General features: G+C 41.6%; 1 protein-coding gene across 8 annotated transcripts in view; it reads right to left on the bottom strand.

Annotated features, from left to right (window-relative positions):
- LOC137306054 (ryanodine receptor 1-like) overlaps positions 1–25,509 on the bottom strand; it is a 332,570-nt gene that overhangs the window by 206,181 nt on the left and 100,880 nt on the right. For all 8 annotated transcript variants that reach the window (XM_067975094.1, XM_067975097.1, XM_067975096.1 and 5 more), the window contains exons 30-39: positions 25,049–25,269; positions 22,502–22,592; positions 20,675–20,815; positions 16,230–16,393; positions 13,120–13,198; positions 9,770–9,859; positions 9,490–9,633; positions 5,981–6,058; positions 4,578–4,653; positions 2,166–2,289 (exon numbers count right to left, since the gene is read on the bottom strand). In XM_067975094.1, coding sequence (XP_067831195.1) covers positions 2,166–2,289; positions 4,578–4,653; positions 5,981–6,058; positions 9,490–9,633; positions 9,770–9,859; positions 13,120–13,198; positions 16,230–16,393; positions 20,675–20,815; positions 22,502–22,592; positions 25,049–25,269 — 1,208 coding nt within the window. The remainder of the gene's footprint in view (positions 1–2,165; positions 2,290–4,577; positions 4,654–5,980; positions 6,059–9,489; positions 9,634–9,769; positions 9,860–13,119; positions 13,199–16,229; positions 16,394–20,674; positions 20,816–22,501; positions 22,593–25,048; positions 25,270–25,509) is intronic.

Genomic DNA, 25,509 nt, shown 5'->3' with positions numbered 1-25,509 from the left:
GCTCAGTACTCGTGAACTGCTCCCTTTCTTCCGGCACTGTTCCCTCCCTCACCTTCAAAATGGTAGTCAGTACCCACCTCAAAAAAACAACCCTAAATTGCTCTGTGCTCAACAAATGCCACCCATTTCCAACCTTCCCTTTCTCCCTTAAGTCGTTGAACAAATCATCACGATCCTATTTTTGCAACTACCTCTCCCATCACTGCCTGTTGAAATACCTTCAGTCTCCCACAGTACTGAAATCCCTCTGGTCAAAGTCACCAAAAATGCCCTGTGCAACTTTAACTATGGCACAATATTCCTCCTTATTCTCAACTCTCCATTGTCTTTAATACAGTCGATACTCCAAACCCCTGCATTGCCCTTCCTGCCTATCCTTTCATAGCCATCATATCTCCTGCAATTACTTCTCCAGCCAATCCCACATGATCATCCCCAGTAGGCCCTATCCTTGGCCCCTCTCCTTTTTCTTATTTACCTGCTGTCTCCGGTAACACTATCCATAACCATGGGATCAGCTTCCATATTCTGATGGCAGCCCTCTGCCAGCACATTAGATTCCCGAACTGCTGCTAGATAGTATGACATCAAGTCATGGATAAGCCAGAACTTCCACCAGTTTAACATTGACAACACAGAAACTATCCTATTTGGTTCCTACCAGAAACTCAACACCCTTGCCTCCAATTCTATCTCCTTCCTTGTTGCATGCTCAGGCTGAACTTGAGTGTCCTGCTGAGCTTAGCTTCAAACCTACATCGAGTCCATCATCAAAGTAGTCTTTCTCACCTTCTGAAACGTTGCCCAACTCTGTCTCTACCCCAACCCACTGCAGAAACATTCATCCCTGTCTTTGTCATCTCCAGACTTGGTTTTTCCCTCCTTAGCAGGCCTTCTGAGCTCCAGCCTACACAAATACATCCTAATCCTGTACAAAGTCTAACTCAACCATCTATATTTCTCTTCTCTCCCCACCATCACCATCACAGCCTACAGCCATCACATCCTTTTACTTTTGTGCAACTGGCACACCTATCGGACCAGCAGCAGAGCACCCATCAATATTCACTGTTATGTGATGCTTATGTTTAATTATTAATCTTCAGAATTTTAATCCTGAATTGAGTGGAAAAAATATCCTTTAGAGCTTGTTTTAAGCAAATTAGGTGCCAATTCTTTGGATTTGGCTCTATGTCCAAAATGGTTGAAGAAACCCAGAAGGCTCTGGAAGCATGGCAAGTACATTAAAATTATTTTTAAATAAAAAAGGTACAGGATAGGTAGAAAAGGGTATTTTGCTAAAAGTAAAAATTAAAGTAATAACAAAAGTGGGAAAGACGAGGTCAGAAGTAAAATGTTTATAATTGTAATTTAAATATTTGTTTTAGTCGCATAGACTTTGTATTAAAGTTATAAAGCTGACACTTGAGCAGCTTTACCACTCTAATATTAGTATCTGTTTCAGTGTCACAGTATGTGAACTGAAAACTTCTAAAATAAAATGGCTGGCCTAGAGAGTCTGAAATTTCCCTTGATCTGGTGGCAGTGCAAGAGTTATATGAGTACTGATGGACAGGGAAATGTGATAGCTTTGTATGTTGCAAGATTCATCACATGAAGCATTTCTAATCTCATCAATTGGTTGGCTTAATAGTGGCACAGGGAAGAGGTTGCCTGGGTGCCCTCTCAGCCAGAGAATAGTGTGTGTCATGGTGAGGCTGGAAGGAGTCAGAGGAGAGAAAATAAATGAATTAAAAAGAGAGACAGAAACAATATGGGCACTGTTGGCAAAATTCACTTTTAATAAAGTCTTGTCATTAGTACCAATTGTTTAATTCAGGGGTCGATACGAGTTTAAAAAATGTGATATAACACTAAACAGAAACTGGCTGTGGTAGTTGTGGATTCTAGTGCGATTCACCAATGCAAAATCAGTTTTCAGTGATGAGAAGCCTTAAGGACTGATTCATTAGTTACAGAAAGTTGCATTAGTGCTACTTTTAAAAATAAAAAGATACAATGAAGACAGAAATTTAATTTGCATTATGATTTTTTTTATAAACCATCTCAGTGTTAATTAATTTATACATTATCAAATCCTCTATGCAGGAATATGGTATAGCCAGATAATACATTTTGCTTAATTTGATTGCAGATCAATTTACCTTGTTACAGCATAGCCATGCATCTGTAAAAATCTGAGCAATTCATAAGCTTTCTCCCTGTCTCGAGCTTTCTCTTTAGCAGTCAGCGTATCATATGGGACCAAAAGTGGATGGGATCCACCACCTTATAAAAACAAATGAAGAAAGGTAGGAATGGAAAGTAGATGAATAGAATGTAAGATAGCAAGCTGAGCAGAAAGGAACTAAGATAAAGATCTGAAAAAACGGGTTACAAAAACATTGTACATCAAATGAATTATAGGAATGACAAATGGTGGTGCTAAGGAAATAAAGATGCATGACCACTAGATACATGAAAGGAGTGGGCAATGCACTTCTAGTGATAACTTGCTAGTGTGAAAACAAAAATAACATACTAGCATGCAGATCATAGATCCTGGACTATGAAGCGATTTTATCTGGAATGCCCTATTGGGTGCAACATGATGAGTGCACTGATCAGCTGTTTGGGGGGGGTGAGGCAGGGAACCCTCATATATGGCTCTCCTAACATTCTTTCTTTTGAAATCTTTTACTGAGCAATTCTTGAGTTGAAAAAATATTTGAAGTGAGATAAAATGTAAGGAGAATTCTTTGCAAAAGGGATCAGAGAATAGTTACAAGAGTTGGGTGATAACTGACGGAAAAGGATTCAGAGAAAAACAAAGTGAAAAGGAGAGATAAATAGAAACAGTGAGAGCGAGCAGCAGAAAAAAAGAGAGACAAAGGGGAAAACTAACAACGCATGGAAAGAGTGAGAGAAAGGAAAGTGAGAAAGAGATATGGTACAGACTGAGAAACACAGAGAAAGGGGAGAGTAATAGACACAGGGAATGAATGAGAGTGAAACATGGAGAAAAAGGAGGATGAGAAAAGTGACACGAGAAGGCAGTGAGGAAGACAAAAACGAGAGATAGGGGATGAGTAAAGAAAATGTGAGGGAGAGAAAAACAGATACAAAGAGAGACAGTAACAGAGACGCAGCCCGATTCAGACAGATGCAAGTTCAATCAATGAGGTGAGTTGACAGTGTGTGAATATAATTAGGGACATTGAGCTAGGTTAAACTTTCACTCTAGAATGTTGAAACTCATAGCATCTTTTTAAAAAATAAAATTAAGTCTGAATGTTGCTTCTGTTCAGCTATTAATGCAACAGAACAATTTGATCAAGTTTTGGAATGTGTTTCAGGTAGTTACTGTCTGTAACATCACTGGAGGAAGGACTACTGAGGATTGAAAATAATGGTAATAAATTAGGTTAGGAACTCATTAAGGAATTTACATGTACATTGAATGGTTTGTTAAACTTATTCACTTTTACAAAACAACCCAGTGCATTTGTATCTTATTTATAACGGGACTCTAGAGAACAGAGTGTTAAGCACTGGCCAGTACACCAAAGTTACCCTCTAATGATCATGAAACATTTACTGTTCACAAGAATAAACAAACTTGCTTAACATCTCATAGGTAATGGTGTCTGATCAACTGCAAGATAATGTAGGACATTAGTAAACAAACAAATGTAATATTCTGAACATAATTACTTCACAAATAATAATGTAAATATATTATTGAAAACAAAACCATTTACTACAAAACTACAGTAAGTGGGATCTATGGTGATATACCTGCTATTAAGCCATTATAGCCATTTTGCTATAATGGCTTAATAGCAGGTATATCAAAATCAGATGTCTGGCAATTAGGAGGAGTGTGTTTTTTTTAAAATAAGGACAAGGGACAGAATTATGCTAACTTAGGCTTTTTTCGTAGAACTTTATTTAAAAGAGAATGTTATAGGGAGACAGTACTTTTGAAGTAAAGCACTATCTCAGCAAGGGGTAGGGGAGTAGGAGAAAAAGGTGACGGGTGCATCAGTGGGCAACTCAATGAAGTAGTACTGATCAGAGGTCATTAGTTTTACATTACTAACTGGTCTGTCACCAGCATGCAGGACCAGGAAAGATATTGATCCATGCCACTGGAATGTGAGCTGGACACCGACAGACCCACCACTTGCATCAGCTGAGCAAATACTGTCCAACTTTGAGTTTCAACAATGGCCCTCAAAGCAAGCAGCTTGTGAGGGGAGGAAAGTAGTCTCTTCATCCTCTTCACAGCAATGCAGTTAAACCCACAGCAACCTAGTTTTCTTACTATTTAAATACTGCACTGCACGGCACTGTACATCTGAAGAATTAATCACCCTCTTTGCACCTCCCAGCTGGTGGCTGGCTGTCCATCATCTTGTGGAAGACAGGGCATAGCATGGTGAAACTGAAGGAGAAAATCTTTTCAAAAATGAGGGGGGAAATAATTAAATGAAGTTACAGTGAAAGGCAATGCATAAAACATATGGAAAGTTATTTCAATATATAATGGCACATGATTGATCATGCAATCTAACCTTTGGCCTGTAGCTCCAGCTTCTTCTTACGACCCCATGTGTTGTGGTAGTTTTCTGCAAGTTGCTCTGCCATTGACTACAAAATATAAGAATTCATGTTTAAAATACAGATACACTACAGAATGTTACAATTTGTCTAATATTTTAGACTATTTTGGGCTATAAGTTCCTCTTTGTTCAAAACAAGGGTTCATAACTTTTTTAAAAATTGGCTATGAGCCACTAAAATGTCAGCTGCAATCATTTTTTAAATAGGCAATTTTGTACAGTATGTGCTACAGAAGGGATATTCTTCTGGGGCAGTTTGCTGATCGGAAGGGGGAGGAAATCTGGGAGCTCCACTGAGGAGCCCAGCCGGTGTAGGTAAGTTAAGTGGGGTAGCGGAAGAGAGGCGATCTAGATGGCCTGTCAAGCTTTGTGGGGTCAGGAGGAGCATTAATGCTCCTCCCAGCATCATTTAAGAACCTTTTTCCAAACTTTTTTTTGAGCAGCCTGCAGCGATCCCTTTAAGGACAACTGGTTAGGCCACACAATGCCAAGTACCAATGGGCGGATCATATGCGGTGCAAGGACCGTCCAATGGTACTTGAAAAGAGCATTGGCGTCATATGTTATAGGACCCTGATTTGCATGGCCTAATGAGGCTTCTGCCTGTTTCTGTCTTTGGCAGGTGCTTTCGTCACCCACTTCAAGGTCTCCACAAAAATGGCTGAGACCCGGATGTCAGCGGGAAGGGGGCAGTAAGTAGGCGTTGTCATTTTGATCGTGCTACCACCCTGTTCCGCCCAGTGTGGAAGAAGGGATGTCTCTTGTCCAGCTGCCTACTCCCAGGTCTGACCTGGAGTTCAGCACTCAGTTTTTATTTATATCTTCCATCCCACCCCACTCCACTGTGTAATTCCCATGACTGAACTGTAGCACAAACAACTGCGAATTTTTTAAACTCATCACTAATATCCTTGAACCCATGTTTAAACTGCAGCCATTTGAACAGCGCTAAGCATGAACAGATGTCTGTTGGCTCTTTTTATGCTATTGCGCCGCTATTTACAGATATCTTTTTGCTAAAATTAGTGACCAAAAGAAAATATCACCTTTTTTACTTATTATTTGCAATCTTGCATGTATTATAAAGATTTATAGATACATCTCAAACAGTCTAATGCTCATCTCAAGTAAGATGGAACTCAATAGGGCAAGTAATTTGACATGGCGCGACATCCCACGAATTTCCACCTTTACCTTATGATTGCAATTAGTACAATTTACTACAAATTTTGCATAAGTTATCTGGGACCAGTGAAAATGCCAGCTTCTGAGCAGATAAGAAATCACAGTGAACTGGTAAATTTTATTCTGCAGAACTGAGAATTGTTTAAGCAAAAACAAACTAGGCGCTATACCTGCAACTCACGAGACAACGTCATGTTCAACAACTCGGGGGGCTGTGGATTGTATCCATGACTAGGGTCATACACAACCTGAAAAAAAAATTAAGGAAAGATAAAATAGGCTGTAAAACAAATTATTGACAGCAACGTTAAACTACTATAAAAATAAAATCATATGTAAAACCCTAAAAAGTTATTAGCGCAAGGTAATAGTTTGCTTTCTGATTTCAAAGTTAAATAAGATTTCAGCATGGGTTCTAAAGAAGAACATTCTAAAATTCTTTTCAGCAATTTTAAATTATTTATTGTTCATAATTCTTAATAAGAAGCCTTGACTAAGCCAGAATCGGCATGCTTGTAATAATAGCATTATCCCTTTTTATAGTGTTTGTTCGTTAAGCTTATATAGAAAATTGGTTAGACCACACTTGCAGTACTGTGCACAGTTTTTCTATCCATATTACAAAAAGGATATAGAAGCACTGGAGAAAGTGCAAAAAAGATTTACAAGGATGTAACCAGAACTGAGAGACTACAACTATCAGGAAAGACTGAACAGACTGGAGCTCTTTTCTCTAGAAAAGAGAAGACTAAGAGGTGACCTGATAGAGGTTTTTAAAATTATGAAGGGGTTCGAAAGGGTAGAAGTAGAGAAGATGTTTCCACTTGTGGGGGAGACTAAAACTAGGGGCCATAAATATAAGATAGTCATTAATAAATCCAATAAGGAATTCAGAAAAACTTCTTTATCCAGAGTGGTTAGAATGTGGAACTTGCTATCACTTGGAATGGTTGAGGCAAATAGCATAGATGCATTTAAGGGGAAGCTAGATAAGTATATAGAATCATAAAAAAGTTACAGCACGAGAGGAGACCATTCGGCCCATCGAGTCCGCGCCGGCTCTATGCAAAAGCAATCCAGCTAGTCCCACTCCCCTGCCCTATCCCCGTAGCCCTGCAATTTTTTTCCTTTCAAGTACTTATCTAGTTCCCTTTTGAAGGCCATGATTGAATCTGCCTCCACCACCCCGGGCAGTGCATACAGATCCTGACCACTCATTGTGTAAAAAAGTTTTTCCTCATGTCACCTTTGGTCCTTTTGGCAATCACCTTCAATCTATGCCCTCTGGTTCTTGACCCTTCCGCCAATGGGAACAATTTCTCTCTATCTACTCAGTCTAGATCCTTCATGATTTTGAATACCTCTATCAAATCTCCTTGCAACTTTCTCTGTTCCAAGGAGAACAATCCCAGCTTCTCCAGTCTATCCATGTAACTAAAGACCCTCATCCCTGGAATCATTCTCGTAAATCTCTTCTGCACTCTCTCTAAGGCCTTCACATCTTTCCTAAAGTGCGGTGGCCAGAACTGGACACAATACTCCAGTTGTGGCCGAACCAGTGTTTTATAAAGGTTCATCATGACTTCCTTACTTTTGTACTCTATGCCTCTATTTATAAAGACCAGGAGCCTGTATGCTTTTTTAACCGCTTTCTCAACCTGCTCTGTCACCTTCAACGATTTGTGCACATATACCGCCAGATCTCTCTTCCTGTACCCCTTTTAGAATTGTGCCCTCTAGTTTATATTGCCTCTCCTCATTCTTCCAACCAAAATGTATCACTTTGCATTTTTCTGCGTTAAATTTCATTTGCCACGTGTCCAACCATGCCACCAGCCTGTCTATATCCTCTTGAAGTATATCACTATCGTCCTCACTGTTCACTACCCTTCCAAGTTTTGTGTCATCTGCAAATTTTGAAATTGTGCCCTGTACACCCAAGTCCAAGTCATGAACATGTATCAAGAAAAGCAGTGGTCCACCACTGAACACCTCCCACCACTCCAAAAAACAACCGTTCACCACTACTCTCTGTTTCCTGTCACTTAGCCAATTCTGTATCCATATTGCTACTGCCCCCTTTATTCCATGGGCAGCAATCTTGATGACAAGCCTACCCTGCAGCACTTTATCAAATGCCTTTTGAAAGTCCAAATACACCACATCAACTGCACTGCCCTCATCTACCCTCTCTGTTACCTCATCAAAAAACTCTATCAAGTTAGTTTAACATGATTTGTCTTTAACAAATCCGTGCTGGCTTTCCCTGATCAATCCACACTCGTCCAAGTGACTGTTAATTCTGTCCCGGATTATAGTTTCCAAAAGTTTCCCCACCACCGAGGTTAAACTGACTGGCCTATAGTTGCTGGGTTTATCCTTACATCCATTTTTGAACAAGGGTGTAACATTTGCAATTCTCCAGTCCTCTGGCACTGCCCCCGTATCTAAGGATGTTTGGAAGATTATGGCCAGTATCTCCGCAATTTCCACCCTTACTTCCCTCAGCAACTTAGGATGCATCCCATCCGGACCGGGTGACTTATCTACTTTAAGTACAGCTAGCCTATCTAGTACCTCTTTATCAATTTTTAACCCATCCAGTATCTCAACTATATCTTCTTTTAATGAGACTCTGGCAGCATCTTCTTCCATGGTAAAGCAGATGCAAAGTACTCATATCTCGGCCATGCCCTCTGCCTCCATGAGTAGATCTCCTTTATGGACCCTAATCGGCCCCACCCCTCCTCTTACTCCCTTTTTACTGCTTACATGCCTGTAGAAGATTGTTGGATTCCCTTTTATGTTGGCTGCCAGTTTATTTTCATACTCTCTCTTTGCCCCTATTATTTCCTTTTTCACTTCCCCTCTGAACTTTCTATATTCTGCCTGGTTCTCACTTGTGTTATCAACCTGACATCTGTCATATGTCCCTTTTTTGCCCCCTTACTCACTATCTCTTTTGTCATCCAGGGAGCTCTGGCTTTAGTTGCCCTACCTTTCTCCCTTGTGGGAATGTATGTAGACTGTACCCAAAGCATCTCCTCTTTAAAGGCCGCCCATTGTTCCATTACAATTTTGCCTGCTAATCTTTGATTCCAATTTACCCGGGCCAGATCTGTTCTCATCCCATTGAAATTGGCCCTCCTCCAATTGAGTATTTTTACTAGAGTGGTCCATGTCCTTTTCCATAGCTATTCTAAACCTTATGATACTATGATCGCTGCTCCCTAAATGCTCCCCCACTGCCACTTGCTCCACTTGGCCCGCCTCATTCCCCAGAACCAAGTCCAGCAATGCCTTCTTCCTCGTTGGGCCAGAAACGTACTGGTCAAGAAAATTATCCTGAACACATTTCAAATATTCCTCCCCCTCTTTGCCCCTTATATATTATCCTAGTCTATATTAGGATAGTTGAAGTCCCCCGTTATCACTACTCTATAGCTTTTGCACCTCTCTGTGGGGAGAAAAGAATATAAGGATATATTGATAGAGTGAGATGGGGCAAGGTGGCATAGACCACTTGGGCCGAATGGCCCGTTTCTGTGCTATACATTCTATGAAATTCTATGAAAACGTAGAATTTCATAGAATTGAGTGAGCTGTGGTTTCTAACATTGAATTCGGACTACTTTATCAGAATAAAATTTTACTAAAGGGTACTAAAATCTCCACTCACCTGGGCGGATTGTGAAATCTTGCGGGTTTTCTTCTCCCCCTTCTCACTCTTTTCCACTCCCTCACCTGCTTTTTCAACTGTCCATTCCCAGGCAATCATAGCTTTTAGGGACTCTTTGATTGGCCATCTATAGATTTCTCGGTCCTGGAAACACCCATGGATAATTGTTAAAAGTTGCAACCTATGAACTTAAAAAAATTAAATCTAGTACATTATTATCTGTGGTTACATAGATGAAGAATTTTACCTGATCAGGATTGGAATATAGTAATGTTCTTACCTTTTCAGAGAATGTTTTGTAAGGCCTCAACCATGGGTGAGTTTGGGCCTCTTCATCAATAGTTTCACCAAAACTCCAGTTATTTTGTATCTGCATCAAAAAATAGACTGCATTTTACATTGGGTTTAATATCTCACTGTAGAACTTAAGATTTATTTGCACTTTGAACTGATGTGCCTGAAAACATTGACTATTACAGCAGTGCTAGTTATTTGCATTTTTGTTTTTAGCCAAAATGACTTTAATTGCCTCCATATAAATCTTTCAATTTCACGCTAACGCAATAGACCTGATTTTAACTCCTGGTGGAAAGCAGACAGCATTCCAGCTGACGAATCTGAGTCAGAGTCCCGGCAAATTTTAACTACCGGGCCTCATTTGAATGCGGCTGATCAGCTGCTCACCTGGTTTGGGCAGAAAGTAGCAGCTGGCTGGTGAGCACGCAACGAAGATCAAGAGAAGGCTGCCGGTAGTGAGACAAGTCACAGGAGGGGGTTGTTCCGAGGGTCTCGCAGCAGGTTGCGGGGAGGGGATGTTGTGTCCAAGGCATCAGAGCCCCAGACTTTCCTGGTGGGGCCCCGAGAAACATTCCCACTCTTTCTGGCCCCACTAAGATAATTTTTTCCACTTACTTGCAGTGGGCTTGCTGGCTTTCCAACAGCTTTACCTGAGGGGGCAGCCGCCTCGCCCAGGAGCAGATTAAAATGCCGCAGGGATCCGATGTGCACCATGGGACCCAGATATGCATTTATTGACGAGGGTCCTGCCGGAGTCTGGCGGGAACCTTGTCCATCGGCAAAGCAGCAGCATTAAAATGGGGAGTAGGCTGGAGCAGTGCGGGAAATGGAGACATTCTACTTTAACTGCTGTCCTGCTCCTTTTCTGCTGATCGTGGAGAGTTAAGATTCCTCTTAATTATTCCAGCAGCCAAAAATATATGGGAATTAAAAAGTGTTCATATAAAACTGAACTCTCTCTTTACATAAACTAGTTTGTAAGTGAATAATTAGGATTAACTCTTCCAGTCATTTAATCCAATGGCACCCATTTTAATAAAGACAGCAGAATAAAAATAGGGACCAGATGTAACAATCCATCAGATGATGGCAACAGGATAATGACCATTGATGCATGATAAGCACACTATTTGACAGCATTATATAGCAAGCCTGATATTACAACTAAACTGTATATTCATTCACGAGCACAACAGTCTTTCCTCACTAACCAATTATAATATTCCATGCTCAACCAAAATTTGATATAGCAACTGTTGGTGGCTGACCATTAAAGGATACACTTGAGAGGAAGATGTTTAATATGTCAAGATAATGCTTAAACATAGAAAACAGGAGCAGGAGTAGGCCATTCGGCCCTTTGAGCCTGCTCCGCCATCCAATATGATCCTGGCTGATCCTCTATCTCAATACCATAGTCCCGCTCTCTCCCCATACCCCTTTATGCCTTTTGTGTCTAGAAATCTATCTAGCTCCTTCTTAAATATATTCAGTGACATGGCCTCCACAGCCTTCTGTGGTAGAGAATTCCACAGGTTCGCCACCCTCTGAGTGAAGAAATTTCTCCTCATCTTAGTCCTAAATGTCCTACCCCATATCCTGAGACTGTGACCCCTTGTTCTGGAGCCCCCAGCCAGGGAAAACATTCTCCCTGCATCCAGTCTGTCTAGCTCTGTCAGAATTTTATACGTTTCAATGAGATCTCCTCTCATTCTTCTAAACTCGAGTGAATACAGGCCGAGTCGACCCAATCTCTCCTCATACGACAGTCCTGCTGTCCCAGGGATCAGTCTGGTGAACCTTCGCTGCACTCCCTCTACGGCAAGTATATCCTTTCTTAGGTAAGGAGACCAAAACTGTACACAATACTCCAGGTGTGGTCTCACCAAGGCCCTGTATAACTGCAGTAAGACATCCTTGCTCCTGTACTCAAATCCTCTTGCAATGAAGGCCAACATTCCATTTGCCTTCCTAACTGCTGGCTGCATCTGTATGTTTGCTTTCAGTGACTGGTGTACAAGGACACCCAGGTCCCTTTGTACATCAACATTTCCCAATCTATCATCATTTAAATAATACTCTGCCTTTTTGTTTTTCCTTCCAAAGTGGATAACTTCACATTTATCCACATTATATTGCATCTGCCATGTATTTGCCCACTCACTCAACTTGTCTAAATCACCTTGAAGCCTCTTTGCATCCTCCTCACAACTCAAGATTCCACCTAGGTTTGTGTCGTCAACAAACTTGGAAATATTACATTTGGGTCCCTCATCCAAATCATTGATATATATTGTGAATAGCTGGGGCCCAAGCACTGATTCCTGCGGTACCCCACTAGTCACTGCCTGCCAACCTGAAAAAGACCCATTTATTCCTACTCTCTGTTTCCTGACTGTTAACCAATTTTCAATCCATGCCAGTATATTACCCCAATCCTATGTGCTTTAAGTTTGAACACTAACTTCTCATGTGAGACTTTATCAAAGGCCTTCTGAAAATCCAAATGATCATGATATAAATTTTTATTCTGGCATAAAGCCACTGCCATACCTATTCCATTTTAGTTTATAATTAAATATCTCTAGTTCAAATTTAGTTTTTAGCTCTGATCAGTTTCTACAATTAATACTTGGAATCTGTGTGGTGGACAGGAATGTCACCTCATCCATTTCCAAACAACATATCAGGAAGTGTACGGAAGACTGTTTCTTCCAAACATCTTGCTCATTATCAAACTGTATAAAACACATGTTCTGAAGATATTTTAGCCTCTTGTAGACTGATTTTATCTTTACTGAGTGTATGCAGCTTCAGAAAGGTCTTGTGTCTTGCAGCTTGTGTGTAATTATCTTACTTTAAATAAATCTTTACAGTTTAGCTTGAAAATAATAATCTGACAATTTGGTATTACTGCCCGTTGGAGTAGTCAGGAGAGCATGGTGGACATCCTACAAGTTCTTTGGTGTGGTATAGCGAAAATAAAAGATAATTGTTTGCCCTTTGGCATGTTTCCCATACAAGGCGTGCATAAAGGAGCGAGTTTTAGTTCACAAGAGGTTTGATCTTAACTGTACTTTTTGCTGTGAACACATTGAAAGTGTTGGAAGAAAGCATGAATCATAACACCGATCATCAGATTGGCAGAAAAGTTATGAATATTCTGCAGTGGTTTGATTACAATATTACAAAACAACCCACTTAACATAATGCTCTGTATGGATTAGAGTTTTTTTTACAATACACAAAAATCTGATTGAAGACTGTACATTAGAATAGTAAAAGAAAAAGTGTATTAAAATTAAGAAATTGAAAGCAGCAGAAATATCATACCTTCTCAAAAGCCCACTTGTCATGTGTGTACTCTGCATACTTGTTGATAATGGGGTCCAGTTTTTCAGGAATTATGACACTGTAAAAATCACCACATATCAACAAACAGTTTGACTCACAAATTAAGTTTTTAAAAAATCCACTGGTCCTCTTCCTCCATATAACTCTCCACATAAACAATCTATATTGATGGCCACCCCTTGACCTTGCCATCTCATGTGGTTTCTCTACTCCCATGGTCTCAATCATAGACATGGCCATCTCTGACCACTTCACTGTATCCCTCACCATCCATATCCCCCAACCCTCTTCCAACCTCACTTCCTCCTGCATCCATCCCTGGGAAAAAAACTCTCCCCTAAGTTATTTACAAATCCACTTTCATGCTGCCTAGTCTTTGGCCTTCCATTCACCACGAGATTTCTGCAGCTGTCGATCTATTCAACCACTCTCTCACCTCCACCTTTGGTTCTCCAGTAAAACCTTTACTTTTTTCCACCCTGATCATTCCCCCCTCTTCGCTCCCTCAAGTCCAAGGGGCGCTAACTTGAGCATATCTGGCACACAACTGGTTTAGCTAACCATCGCCAGATCTAGTTGGACTACATCAAGCATCATCGAGCTTCCTCTGCCAAAACACCCACTACTCCTGTATTATCCTGGAGTTTTTTCTCCAACAGTTTCCTTAAACTCCTCTCCCCCGGCCACCACCCTCATCTCCAAGGAGCGCACGATCTTCTTTATCACTAAGATTGACCATCCATTCAGGTGCCTCATTTGTTTCCCTACTTTCCCTTGCCCATCAAGCCAAACTTGCTTCCAGGCTACCTCCTGCTCTAGCCCTGATTCCCATGTCCATAGGTGTTAGCCTTGGCTCAGTTGGTAGCACTCTCACTTCTGTCAGAAGGTTGTGGGTTCAAGTCCCACTCCAGAGACTTTAGCACAAAATCTAGGCTAATACTCCAGTGTAATATTGAGGGAGTGCTGCACTGTTGGAGGTGTCGTCTTTTGGATGAGATGTTAAACTGAGACCCCATCTGCCCTCTCTGGTGGATGTAAAAGGTCCCAAGGCACTTGAGCAGAGGAGTTCTCTCCAGTGTCCTGGCCAATATTTCAACCAACACCACTAAAACAGATTATCTGATCATTATCACATTGCTGTTTGTGGGACCATTATGTGGGCAAATTGGCTGCCAAGTTTTCCTACAATAGAGTGACTACATTTCCTCCGTTTCAAAACCACCTTCAAAAAACTCACCTTTTACTCGTCTCTCCTTGCAACCTACTGACCCATCGTTAACATCCGTTTCTTCTCCAAAGTCCTTTAATGTGCTTTTGTCTCCCAAATCCATGCCCATCTTTCCCACAACTCCAAGTCCTACTCACCCATCACTCCTGTCTGTGTTGACCTAAGTTGGCTCAAAGACCCCAACAGCTTGCAATTTAAAATTCTCATCCTAGTGTTTAAATCCTTTCATGACCTTGCCCCTCCCTATCTCTGTAACCTCTTCCAGTCCTACAATCGCTCCAGAACTCTCTTTTCCTCCAACTCTGGCCTTAACTCCACTTCACCCCAACATTGATGGCTTTGCCTTCAGCTGTCTAGGCCTCATGCTCTGGAATACCCTCCCAAAGCCCCTCTGCATCTCCACTTCTCTCTCCTCCTTTAATACCCTCCATTAAACCACTTCTTTGACCAATCTTTCTCATGGCTTAACATTCATTTTTGTCTGATTACCCCTCTGCAAAATGCCTTGGGATGTTTTTCTCCATTAAAGGCACTGTATAAATACATGTTGTTGTTATTCTTATTGTTAAATTTCTTCTGTGATTCTTTTGTGGATTGACAATGAATATTGAGTGTTATTCACATAGCACAAAAAAGCATGTTTTCTATTAAGCAACTCCAAAAAACTATTGACTATGCATCATAAACTAGAACAGTGAGAACAAAACAATAATTTCAATTATAACCTTATAGTTTAGTTGAAATTTCTTTCTATAAGTATTTTTCAATGCAAGCTCTTGACAAATTCTGACATTTGAAATACTGAGTAGCACATATCCTGTTCGAAATAAATTAAATGTAAAATGTAAACAGAATATTTATAAATATGCCACAACATGTGTCGTACTGTATGTTATGGTATCTTTCTGAAATAAACCTCTGCAAGTTTCACTGTTTGCCAATTTGTAGGAGTTTGTTGGTTACATGAAATAACAAAACTTGGTCATCAAAAAATAACAGTAAAAACCTGAGAGTCCAAAGTTTTGTTTCAGACTTTGATTCGTTTAACTTTTAGTTTATGACTTCTTAAAATTAATGTCTCAGCAAGAAATAGCATTAGTGTTTACTGGATATTTATGAACAAGGTGTTGAAATGGTTCTAATATGAGACTGATTTATGTTCTGGGATATATGGTGCATCCAATTTGTTGGTTAACTTCAATTTGAAAATTTTGAAATTATCATTTTAGAATGCTTACATATGTGGTATGTGCATGCATAGCAGGATTAGAGTGCAGAAGAGTGGAAAAGCCTATGATGAATTATAATTTTAAAATTATCATTACACCATGCTATATAAATTAATGTACTAACCAGTGAATGTGCCAAACATAATGGCCTCGATATTAATAGGGAGGCTGGGAGGGTGCGGGGGAGCGTGGTAGCATGTGGAAATCCTGGCAAGGCCGGGGACATGGAGGCCCCGCTGATCTTGACAGCAGGGCCTCATTTAAATAACATGTTGCAATCTCCTGCCCAACAGCCAGCCAGATTGACAGCTTGGCCAGCGAGCGGGGAAACAAGCAGCAGGAGGCGGCAGTCGGGGACCCGTGGGGACTGTCTCCGGCAGTTAGTTGGGGGAGAAAGTTCAGGGTTGCGATCTGTAGGGGGATGCGTTTCAGATGTTGGGGCTGTGATCGGGATGGGGAGGCTGAGAGATCGGGGTCGTGATTGGGAGGAGTTGTGATTTGTCACGATTGGAGTGTTGGGGGGAGTCCGGCGCAAGGGAGGCCCAGGCAAGGCTTGATAGAAAACATGCCTTTCAGAAACAGTTCACCAAAGTCTGAAATTGAGCAGAGAAAAAGATTAAAACAATTCATACTTCATAGTGTCTACTGGTTTAGGGTCAAAGTTTCCTTCTGCATCCACTGAAGCTTTTTTCTCCACCTTGGAGGAATAGCTGGCATCAACATAATCTGGTGGTAGTGCACCAGCTATCCCACACAGGCACTGCATGACTATCTTGAACAAGTCAGAATCATATTTCTGCAAAACACATGCAATCTGATTATATCTACATTTCTACTCCAAGTTTATCAATACAATAAATTCCTCTTAACTATAAATCACAACATTCAAGGAAAATGCATCGTTAACCAAAAATTTCCAATATTATCGAGTCTTAAGTAAAGCACAAATGGTAGCTAGGCTTGAGTAGAGTAATTTTCACAATAAAAATAGATATAAATGGTAAATTTTCCAAACTCTTGCCTGCCTTGAGTTTGAATTGGAAAATCTGCCCTCCTTATATGTGTAAGAGATTGATGGAGGCTTCCCTGGTGGCTCAAAGTTTATTCTGGTGAGTAATTGAGCCAATTGGCTTAAAGTTCATTCCTCAGCCTATTGAATGAGCTGGGAAAGTGGTAGGGGTGCTACAGTTGGCTTCAGCACTCAAGTTAGGGAGAGAAGAATAAACAAGAATCCTTGGTCCTGATCACCTTCCAATATCCCTGTTAAAATTATGGCCACTTGGGTGAGCTACTAAAGGGATAGCATCCTAAGAGGAGAGGATGAGAGCAAATGACCTTGGGGGAGGGAGGGTAGTGAAGTTTAAAAAAAGAACTGATGTCAGTATGATTCCATATAATGGAGAGTAGCTACAGCTCAGGATCACTTACTTTTTTCTGAGTTTCTCAGAACTGAATTAGGTAACTGTACCCTGACTGACAACAACTAGTTGGAGAATGTGCTTCATTACCTGAATGCCACAGGTTTCATTCCAATGCTTCTTGACACTCACAACTGCCAGTTTTTAGCTGATCTGAGATGTGAAGTTATCGCTGTAACAGTAGGGCCTTTAATTACTCGCAAAAAATGACTTTCTCCACATGAAGTGCTTGCCCAGGTCTCATCATGAATTGTGATCAGCGATTATTGTACACCAGTCGTTGAAAGCGAGCATTCAGGTGCAGCAAGCAGTTAGGAAGGCGAATGGTATGTTGGCCTTCATTGCAAGAGGATTTGAATACAGGAACAGGGATATCTTACTGCAGTTGTACAGGGCCTTGGTGAGACCACATCTGGAGTATTGTGTGCAGTTTTGGTCTCCTTATCTGAGGAAGGATGTCCGTGCCATGGAGGGAGTGCAACGAAAGTTTACCAGACTGATTCCTGGGATGGCAGGACTGACGTATGAGGAGAGATTGGGTTGACTAGGCCTATATTCACTAGAGTTTAGAAGAAAGAGAAGTGATCTCATCGAAACATAAAATTCTAACAGGACTAGACAGACTAGATGCAGGGAGGATGTTCCCGATGGATGGGGAATCCATAACCAGGGGTCACAGTCTCAGGATACGGGGTATGCCATTTAGAACCAAGATGAGGAGAAATTTCTTCATTCAGAGGGTGGTGAACCTGTGGAATTCTCTACTACAGAAGGCAATGGAGGCCAAGTCATTAAATATATTCAAGAAGGAGATAGATATATTTCTTAATGCTAAAGGGATCAAGGGATATGGGGAAAAAGCAGGAACAGGGTACTGAGTTAGACGATCAACCATGATCATTTTGAATGGTGGAGCAGGCCCGAAGGGCTGAATGGCCTACTCTTGCTCCTATTTTCTATGATTCTATAGAAAATTCAACCAGGGAGTTTGTGGCATACAATCAAGGAAATTAATCTTAAATCTCTTGGTTAATATGTATAATACTCACTGTTTCGGTTCACATATAAAGTATAACCACAACACACCAGTATATTAACAACCTGTAGCTCACGATCATAATCTCCCAACCAAGGGCTATAGGGGCTAAATTGGGCCCCCGGAGCGTCCGTTGTGTAGGCGCTATGTGGACTCCTAAGCACAGAAAATGGCATCTGAGATGTGAGCACACACTTATGGCTTTCACGCGCCGGACGGCATATTGGTAAAGGTGTTTGCGCATGCGCACTTAACGAACGCCGCTAACATGTAAAGTAGGGAGATTATGTGGTAGATCAGTGTGCAAAGCTAATTTAGAGGGACAGAGACGATTTTGGAACTCCATGCTCTAGCTAAACCATTGCCTTAACCTCGCAGAGCTAAACAGGTCTCAAATGGCATGGAGCACCCCCCCAATGCTATTTAAAGGGATCATGCAGGAGTTACAGGCTCGTTGCTGGATTATTGCTTTGGGCTGCTGATGCATACGTACCTGTTGTTGGAGGTCTCCTATACGAAAACTAGGACGAGAGAAGATAGCCCAAAAATTAGAGCTAGGACTTTCAGGAGTGAAGCTAGGAAACAATACTGCACTGAAAGGGTGGTAGAAGTTTGGAGCACTCTTCCGCAAATTGCAGCTGATGTTAGTTCAATTGTTAATTTTAAATCGGAGACTGATAGATTTTTGTTAACCAAAGACATTAAGGGATATGGGGCTATGGCGGGTATATGGAGTTAGGTCACAGATCAGCCATGATCTCAATGAATGGCCGAACAGGCTTGAGAGGCTAAATAGCCTACTCCTGTTCCTATCTTCCTATAACAAAGTTTCAATATTCTCCAGGGAGTGGGCTGGCTAGCTGGCAGGCAACAGCAAGGGCACTGGCAGAGTGGCAGGGGTGGGAGGGGTGGGACAGCAGGTTCATGTTCCATGGAGCCATTGCCACTGGCTGCCTCCTGATATGCGCCACATTCTCCTGCAAGAAAGCAGGATGTGTGTCGGTGAGTCTCCTGCAAGATGTTTGGGTGATGTGGCCGTCATGATTGAATAGCTGCCAGTATGTGTGACCTGTGAGTTGTGGGTGTATAGCTTGCAACAGTGGCAATGTGTGAGGGTGAGGTAAAGCATCTGATTGGAAGAGTTGAGTACTGATGAAAAGAGTTTGTTGGTATGTGGGTGATGGAGGGGTGTTGTGCGCGGAGCAGTGGATGCGGCTAGTGGTGCGATTGGTAGGATATGCCACTTGACAGTTGAACTCACGCACCTTGATCACTCGTGTCAGATTATTGCACTTCTTCTTGCACTGCATCCATGTTCATGGTGCTATGTTCCTGGCATTGACCTCATACCCTACTGGCCCCCACTGCCTCGGCAGCATATGTCTGGAGGGCTTCCCTCCCCACTGCAGATATAGAATGCCCCCCCTTGCTGTCCACCTCTTGCACCATGGCCTCTAGTGTATCATCGGAGAACCCTGGTGCACGCTCTCTCGCAGGCCCTGTACAAACTCAGATTGGCAGAGTCTGGCGTGCAGATTGGAGGACGTGGGATGTAGTTGCAAAATACCTTAATTCAATGTTTTGAAAGAACTCAACAGTTTGTAAACATAAGGATGGGACCTGCATCAGGTGTGCGATTTCTGTTCTCCGTTCAGACCCGTATCTTATATTTTCAAAATATAAGAGTCCCGCAAACTTTGAGCAGCTAACTTGTTGCTCATTAATCATTCTGGAGTTCCCATCATCACCGTGCTTCACTATATTGCAGCACAGATTCACTTCATCATTGACTTCCAACACTTCCTGCAGTCACAGTGTACCTCCCCTTTAAGAGGTGCAGGCTGCCTTTAAGTAGTGCTAGCCACTTGCGATATCTGGGCCCCCTGCTGGTGAGCAGCCACTCAACAGCCAGGTAGTGCATAGCAATCATGTAGCATGAAATCTCAATGACCGGGCGCGACCCCCACGCCTGTTTTTGGGGGTTAACCAATTTAACCCCCATAGTCTTTCTGGAGTAAAGAGGCCCTATTTTCTGCCATATTGGACTATGCATTCTTTTAAAATTATCACAAAGATCTACCAATGGCTTGGTGAGCAAAGGAGCTGCCTGGTGCAAAACAGGCCAGAAAGTCTCAGGTTTGATTCCTGGTTGTGCTAAGTTAGGTGAGGGAGTAGTTGCTGCACTATTATCGGCCTTAGCAACCCTGTTGATCACTATTCAATGACCCTTACCGGAAAATGCATATGTGTGGACAGGACTGGGTTTGCTGTGCTATCCTCTGTAGCTATATAAATGCACGTTGTTATTGTTGCTGTAGCAGTCGAATTGCCAGCTGACTTTCACTGATGTAGTAGGCTGGTGCTCTGGGATAGGAGTTGAGACACATTGTTGGAGCAGAGGAGATTGGAGCAGGCGAGATAGAGATTTACTTCACACGTGAACTGTGACTACTCAACGCTGACACTGGGTGAAATAATTGGGAAAAGTGTTTCATTCCCCAGCACAAACATGCTTCATCTTGACATGCACAAACATTTCCACCATACCCTCCAAAAAAATATAGTTTGACATAACAATGATTTATATTATGGTTTAACTACATATCTGACCCTCTCAGCATACCTTATGTGACACTGACTCAAAGATTCCCCAGAAGAGTTTACGAGTCAGATGGAGTTCTTCCTCAGAGGTTACGCCATAATTTGCCCATCCAGATGGGAGGCAGTAGTATTTCCAACATCTGTCATAGTGATTGGTTAGCAACTAGATTGGGAGAAACAGAAGAAAGAGATTTAGCCTTTACTTGCCAATAGGGAGAGATTCTGTCATTACTTACAGGTTATGGTGAGAAACTAAGGTTATACTATACTTTACAACATACACAAATCTCTTTTCCACAAGCATAAGATCATAAAGCAGCTTCAAATGATTTTATTACAGCCCATTCTAGTTCTGCTGCTTTTCTTTAGATTCTTGGGCCCTGATATTTAAGAGGGGAGGGGGGGGAAAGAGAAGGGGGATCGTAGTGGCAGGGAAACCCGGAAATGTGGGCAACATGGAGGTCCTGCCGAATTTAACAGTAGGACCTCATTTAAACTTTTTTTTTGCGCTTCCCAGCCGGTAGCCAGCCAGATTTAGAGGCTGGCTGTCGGGCAGGAAGGCCTGCGCTGGTAGACCGCAGCTGGGGGGAGCAGCGTGTCCACGGGGGTGTTGAACAGATCGCAGGTCGGGGGGGGGGGGGGGGGGGGGGAAGGTTTGAACAGAATTAATGGTTGGTTAATCATGCACATCAATGTCTGAAATTCCGATGGGTGTGTGGGGTAAAACCCTTTTTAACAGTGTTACATTTGAAGGAAAAGGTTAACTGTGGCCCTTTTAAATCAGCAAATGCCAGAATTTGAAAAGCTTTTTAGAAGTTTATAACAAGTCGGCAAACAGAGCAACTTTTAGAAGCTTTAAGAAGTTTATAACAGGGCTTGTAAAAATAACTGATAAACCATTGAAGCAGTTAGAATTGGCTGTGTACAGATAAGAGGCCCTAACCATTCCAATTGCCCACGAAGAGGATTTCAAACTACTATGCAGTGGGAATTGTTGAACGAAGCAGGATATGCAAGGCTATAAATGAGTCTAAATAAAGATAAGAGGGGGACCCCCACATTCCAATGGTTTGAGATAATTGCACCTGGTCTTAACTGAGGTACATCAAAGAGACCTAGTAATGGATGATGTCTAGCAACAAAGGTAGTGATTGGACAAAATGAATTACACATTCCCCCCAATCCTACGTCCCATTGGTCAAAAACTATATAAAAAGACCTCGCGACGAGAACAGCTCTGCTAAAAGGAAGGATGTCCAACAGAAGACGTCAAAGACCTCAAGTCATGAGGAGCTGATCACTCTGAACTGCCTTCATGCTAAACCCTTGGTTAAGATTGTATGTATTGCGTGATTTGCCTGATATTTGTATGAATTGTTAAATCGTTAAATAATCACGTTGTGAACCACTAAGTGTACAACGGGTAGAATAAGGTTGTATGCATTGCTGGATTTGCTTCATGCTTATATGAATTATGACATTAAATAATTACTTTTGATTATCAAAACTACCGTGAGCATGGCTTTCTTTGACTGACTATTGTCCAGGTACTCCTTGCAGATGAGGCTCCTTGCCAGGAGCTCAGTCATAAAATTACCACTGTTGTCTCAACATCTGCTGCAAAATCTGCAATTTCCCCATATCTGGTGTATAAAGGATGATGAAAAATTTATTGACAAATCTTTACAATGGGGATTTCTAGGATTTATCAACATTACATTGCCAAAGTAGCTATTTTCAGCAACAAATTTTTAAATGATGTTTTAACAACTAGATCCTGAATTTGTCAACACACCATCCCCGCAGTATATTTAATAAAAACAGAGGAAGTATACGAGATGAAACTAACCTTCAGTGGCATCTTTGCATATTCATTTAATATTGGTACATCAAACACTAATCGACGCAATAAGTGCTGCAGCATTGATGGACGGAGGTATCTAGAACAGCAGGAGAAAACTGTCAGTCTTAACTGGATAAATATTTGTACAATACATAGATTAGAACAACCAAACACCTGGATCATTGTTTTATGTGTAGTTCCTAGAATTTAAGCAATCTCCTATAGATCAGTTAAGAGTTAAACCAGTTCTCCAACAAAGAATTGACTCTGCAGGTGACATTTTCACTGGCGTCACTGGGCGGATACAGGACAGTGGCACCCATAAGATGGTAGGGAAAAGCTTAATGTCCAGTTCCTGCTCCTAATCTAGCTGATGCCATCTTCGGAAGGGCCTACTGCTGGGCAGTCAGAGCGCCCAACTGATTCAGCCAGTAAGCCCCTGATGTACATAGGACTCCAATTGCCATTTTGGGACACAAATGGGTGGAGTGTGCGCCATGCACGCTCAGCCCAGATTTACCTGGCGGACCCGCCGAAGGGGAGCCAAAAAGGCCAGTTTTTAATTATTTTTGTGGGGCCAGGCGGAGCAGGAGTGCTCTTCCGGGGCCTGCAAAAATAAATGTGGGACCACTGCCACACCAGGTCCCCCACTTTAATGGACGTGCCCCGCCCCAGACCTACCCTGATTCTGGCCTGGTCGCCGGCATGAACATTCAATACTGTGCCAGCTTGGAGCCGTTGAGCTGTAGTGCAACCCTGATTTGGCGCCCGCAGCTATATGTTAATAAGGTCCGGCCCTCAAAATGGGCTTCCCGTCAACACTATTGGGCAGCTGGTTCACGCGCTCCACTGGTAGGCCACCCGATAGTTAAAATCTATCCTTGTGAATTTTGTGATGCAGAAACAAAGATACCACCAGGAATAAATGAAGCAGACATTATGTTAACCAAGAGGTATTATCAATTCACAAAAAGAGTAAGCTGCCCTTAACCTTACCAAATATTTATATTGCTTGCTACATATTCAGTATTTATATGTTGGATTACAATTACCAATCATAAACAACAGTAACTCATATTGCTGAATATGTAATTATTTATCCATATTTGTGCTTATAAAAATATTTCTTGGTGAATTTGTGCTTGTCAAGGTGAAAGATGTTAATGTTGTGCAGTAAAATACTTTTCAGCAACTTTTGTTGCCCACTGCCAGCATGAAGTAGTTAGTTCCAGGTCAGGTAAATGCGGAGTAAAGCTCCATCTACTCTGTCCCTTTAAGTACTCTCAGGTCAGGTATTAGAAAGAAACGAAAGAAAAAACTTGCACTTATACAGCACGTTTCATGAACTCAGGACATCCAAAAGTGCTTCACAGCCAATGAAGTACTTTTTGAAGTGTAGTCAGTGATGTAATGTGGAAAACACTGCAGCCAAATTGCACACAGCAAGGTCCAACACAGCAATTTTTTTTTTTAAGTTTTCACATATTATTTTATAACTATTATACATCAAGGCACAGTACTGGAATGCTCATGATCTTAGTGATGTTGACTGAAGGATAAATACTTGGGAGAATTCCACTGCTCTTACTTCCATGTGCTCTTTTATGTCCACCAGGGAGGGCAGACGGGGCCTCAGTTTAACATTGCAACCGAAAGACAGCACCTCTGACAGTGCAGCACTCCTTCAGTACTGCAATGAAGTGGCAGCCTAGATTATGTACTCAAATTTCTGGATTGGGGCTTAAACCCACAATCTTCTGACTCAGAGGCAAGGGTGTGACCACTGAGCCAAGATGGACACCTATATTCCAATAGTGACTACACTTTAACAATATTTTCTTGATTGTGAAGTGATTTGGAATGTCCTGAGGTTGTGAAAGGCACTATATAAATGCAAGCTTTCTTTTTTTTCTTTCTATAGCACAGTTAGGTATACATCAAAGCTCCCCCAACCTAAGAACAGTATCATGTGCTGCACCAGTCTTGATTTCCTACTGCCTATGCTCATGGCTTTTCCAAGTTAGATTGACAATTTTGCACCAGTAAGTCCAGAAGTAGGGCAGTTTGATCTATTGACTCATATCTGCTAGAAAGTGAACTGAAACTTCTACCTATCAGTCTGTGCTGGATTCAAATTCATGTATGAAAAGTGAAAGGACAGTTTTCAACCTGCTCCACCACTCAGTTCCCTAATCATTTTGTTATAGTATTTCAGCATTATTTCGCAAAAAAACATTAAATTAGTTCAAATTCAAATTCAAAGCAATTTCAATTTTTAAGAACTTAATTCCATTCTTGAAAGGAATATCAAAGATGCTGAGCATCAATAAAAGATTATATCTACTTTCCTCAGAAAAAATTACTTGTTCAACTTTTCCACTCCCTTTGATAAGTTTAAAAGAGTAAAGGTGCCCATCTTCTATTAGTTATCAACACCTGAAAGATGAACCCGAACCATCACTTGTAGAGTTGCCCAAAATTCATAATTTGAACTGAAAGTACTTGTGCTTTCATAATGCATTTTACAATAAAATACACTATTAACATGCTCACCTGCATAATGCCATGAGACACTCTTCAATAACATCCCTCTGCGCCTTAGTGAGTGAGCGGCCCCTGGACAACCGGTAAATGGTGTGCAGCATGGAATCAATCATTATGGCTCGATGCTCTGTTCCAGCGAACAGTGGCGCACATTTAGTTATCAGAGGAAGCACTGCAGAACAGAGGTAGCGGTTCAAAGCCAGAGCCATCTCAGTGGTACTGAAAGCAACCTGGAGGAGCAAGTCACGCATATTATATAGTAATCAAACTCCACTCTCTAAGTAGCAGACCCTTAACAAGCATTATTAGTTGGTTGATTAACATAGAACATAACTCACAACCCAAATTCAAATCCCAATCTAAATCTAACCTGAGCCACATACGAACATACGAAAATGACGGGCAGGAAAAGACCAGCTGGTCCCTCAAGCCTGCCCCACATTCATCATGTCAGGAGCATCATGGCTAGA

This window comes from Heptranchias perlo, chromosome 41 (genome assembly GCF_035084215.1).
Source record: "Heptranchias perlo isolate sHepPer1 chromosome 41, sHepPer1.hap1, whole genome shotgun sequence".
In the NCBI taxonomy this organism is placed as follows: Eukaryota; Metazoa; Chordata; class Chondrichthyes; order Hexanchiformes; family Hexanchidae; genus Heptranchias; species Heptranchias perlo.
Note: the sequence above shows the minus strand (reverse complement) of the source record. Positions and strands in the feature narration are given on the sequence as shown.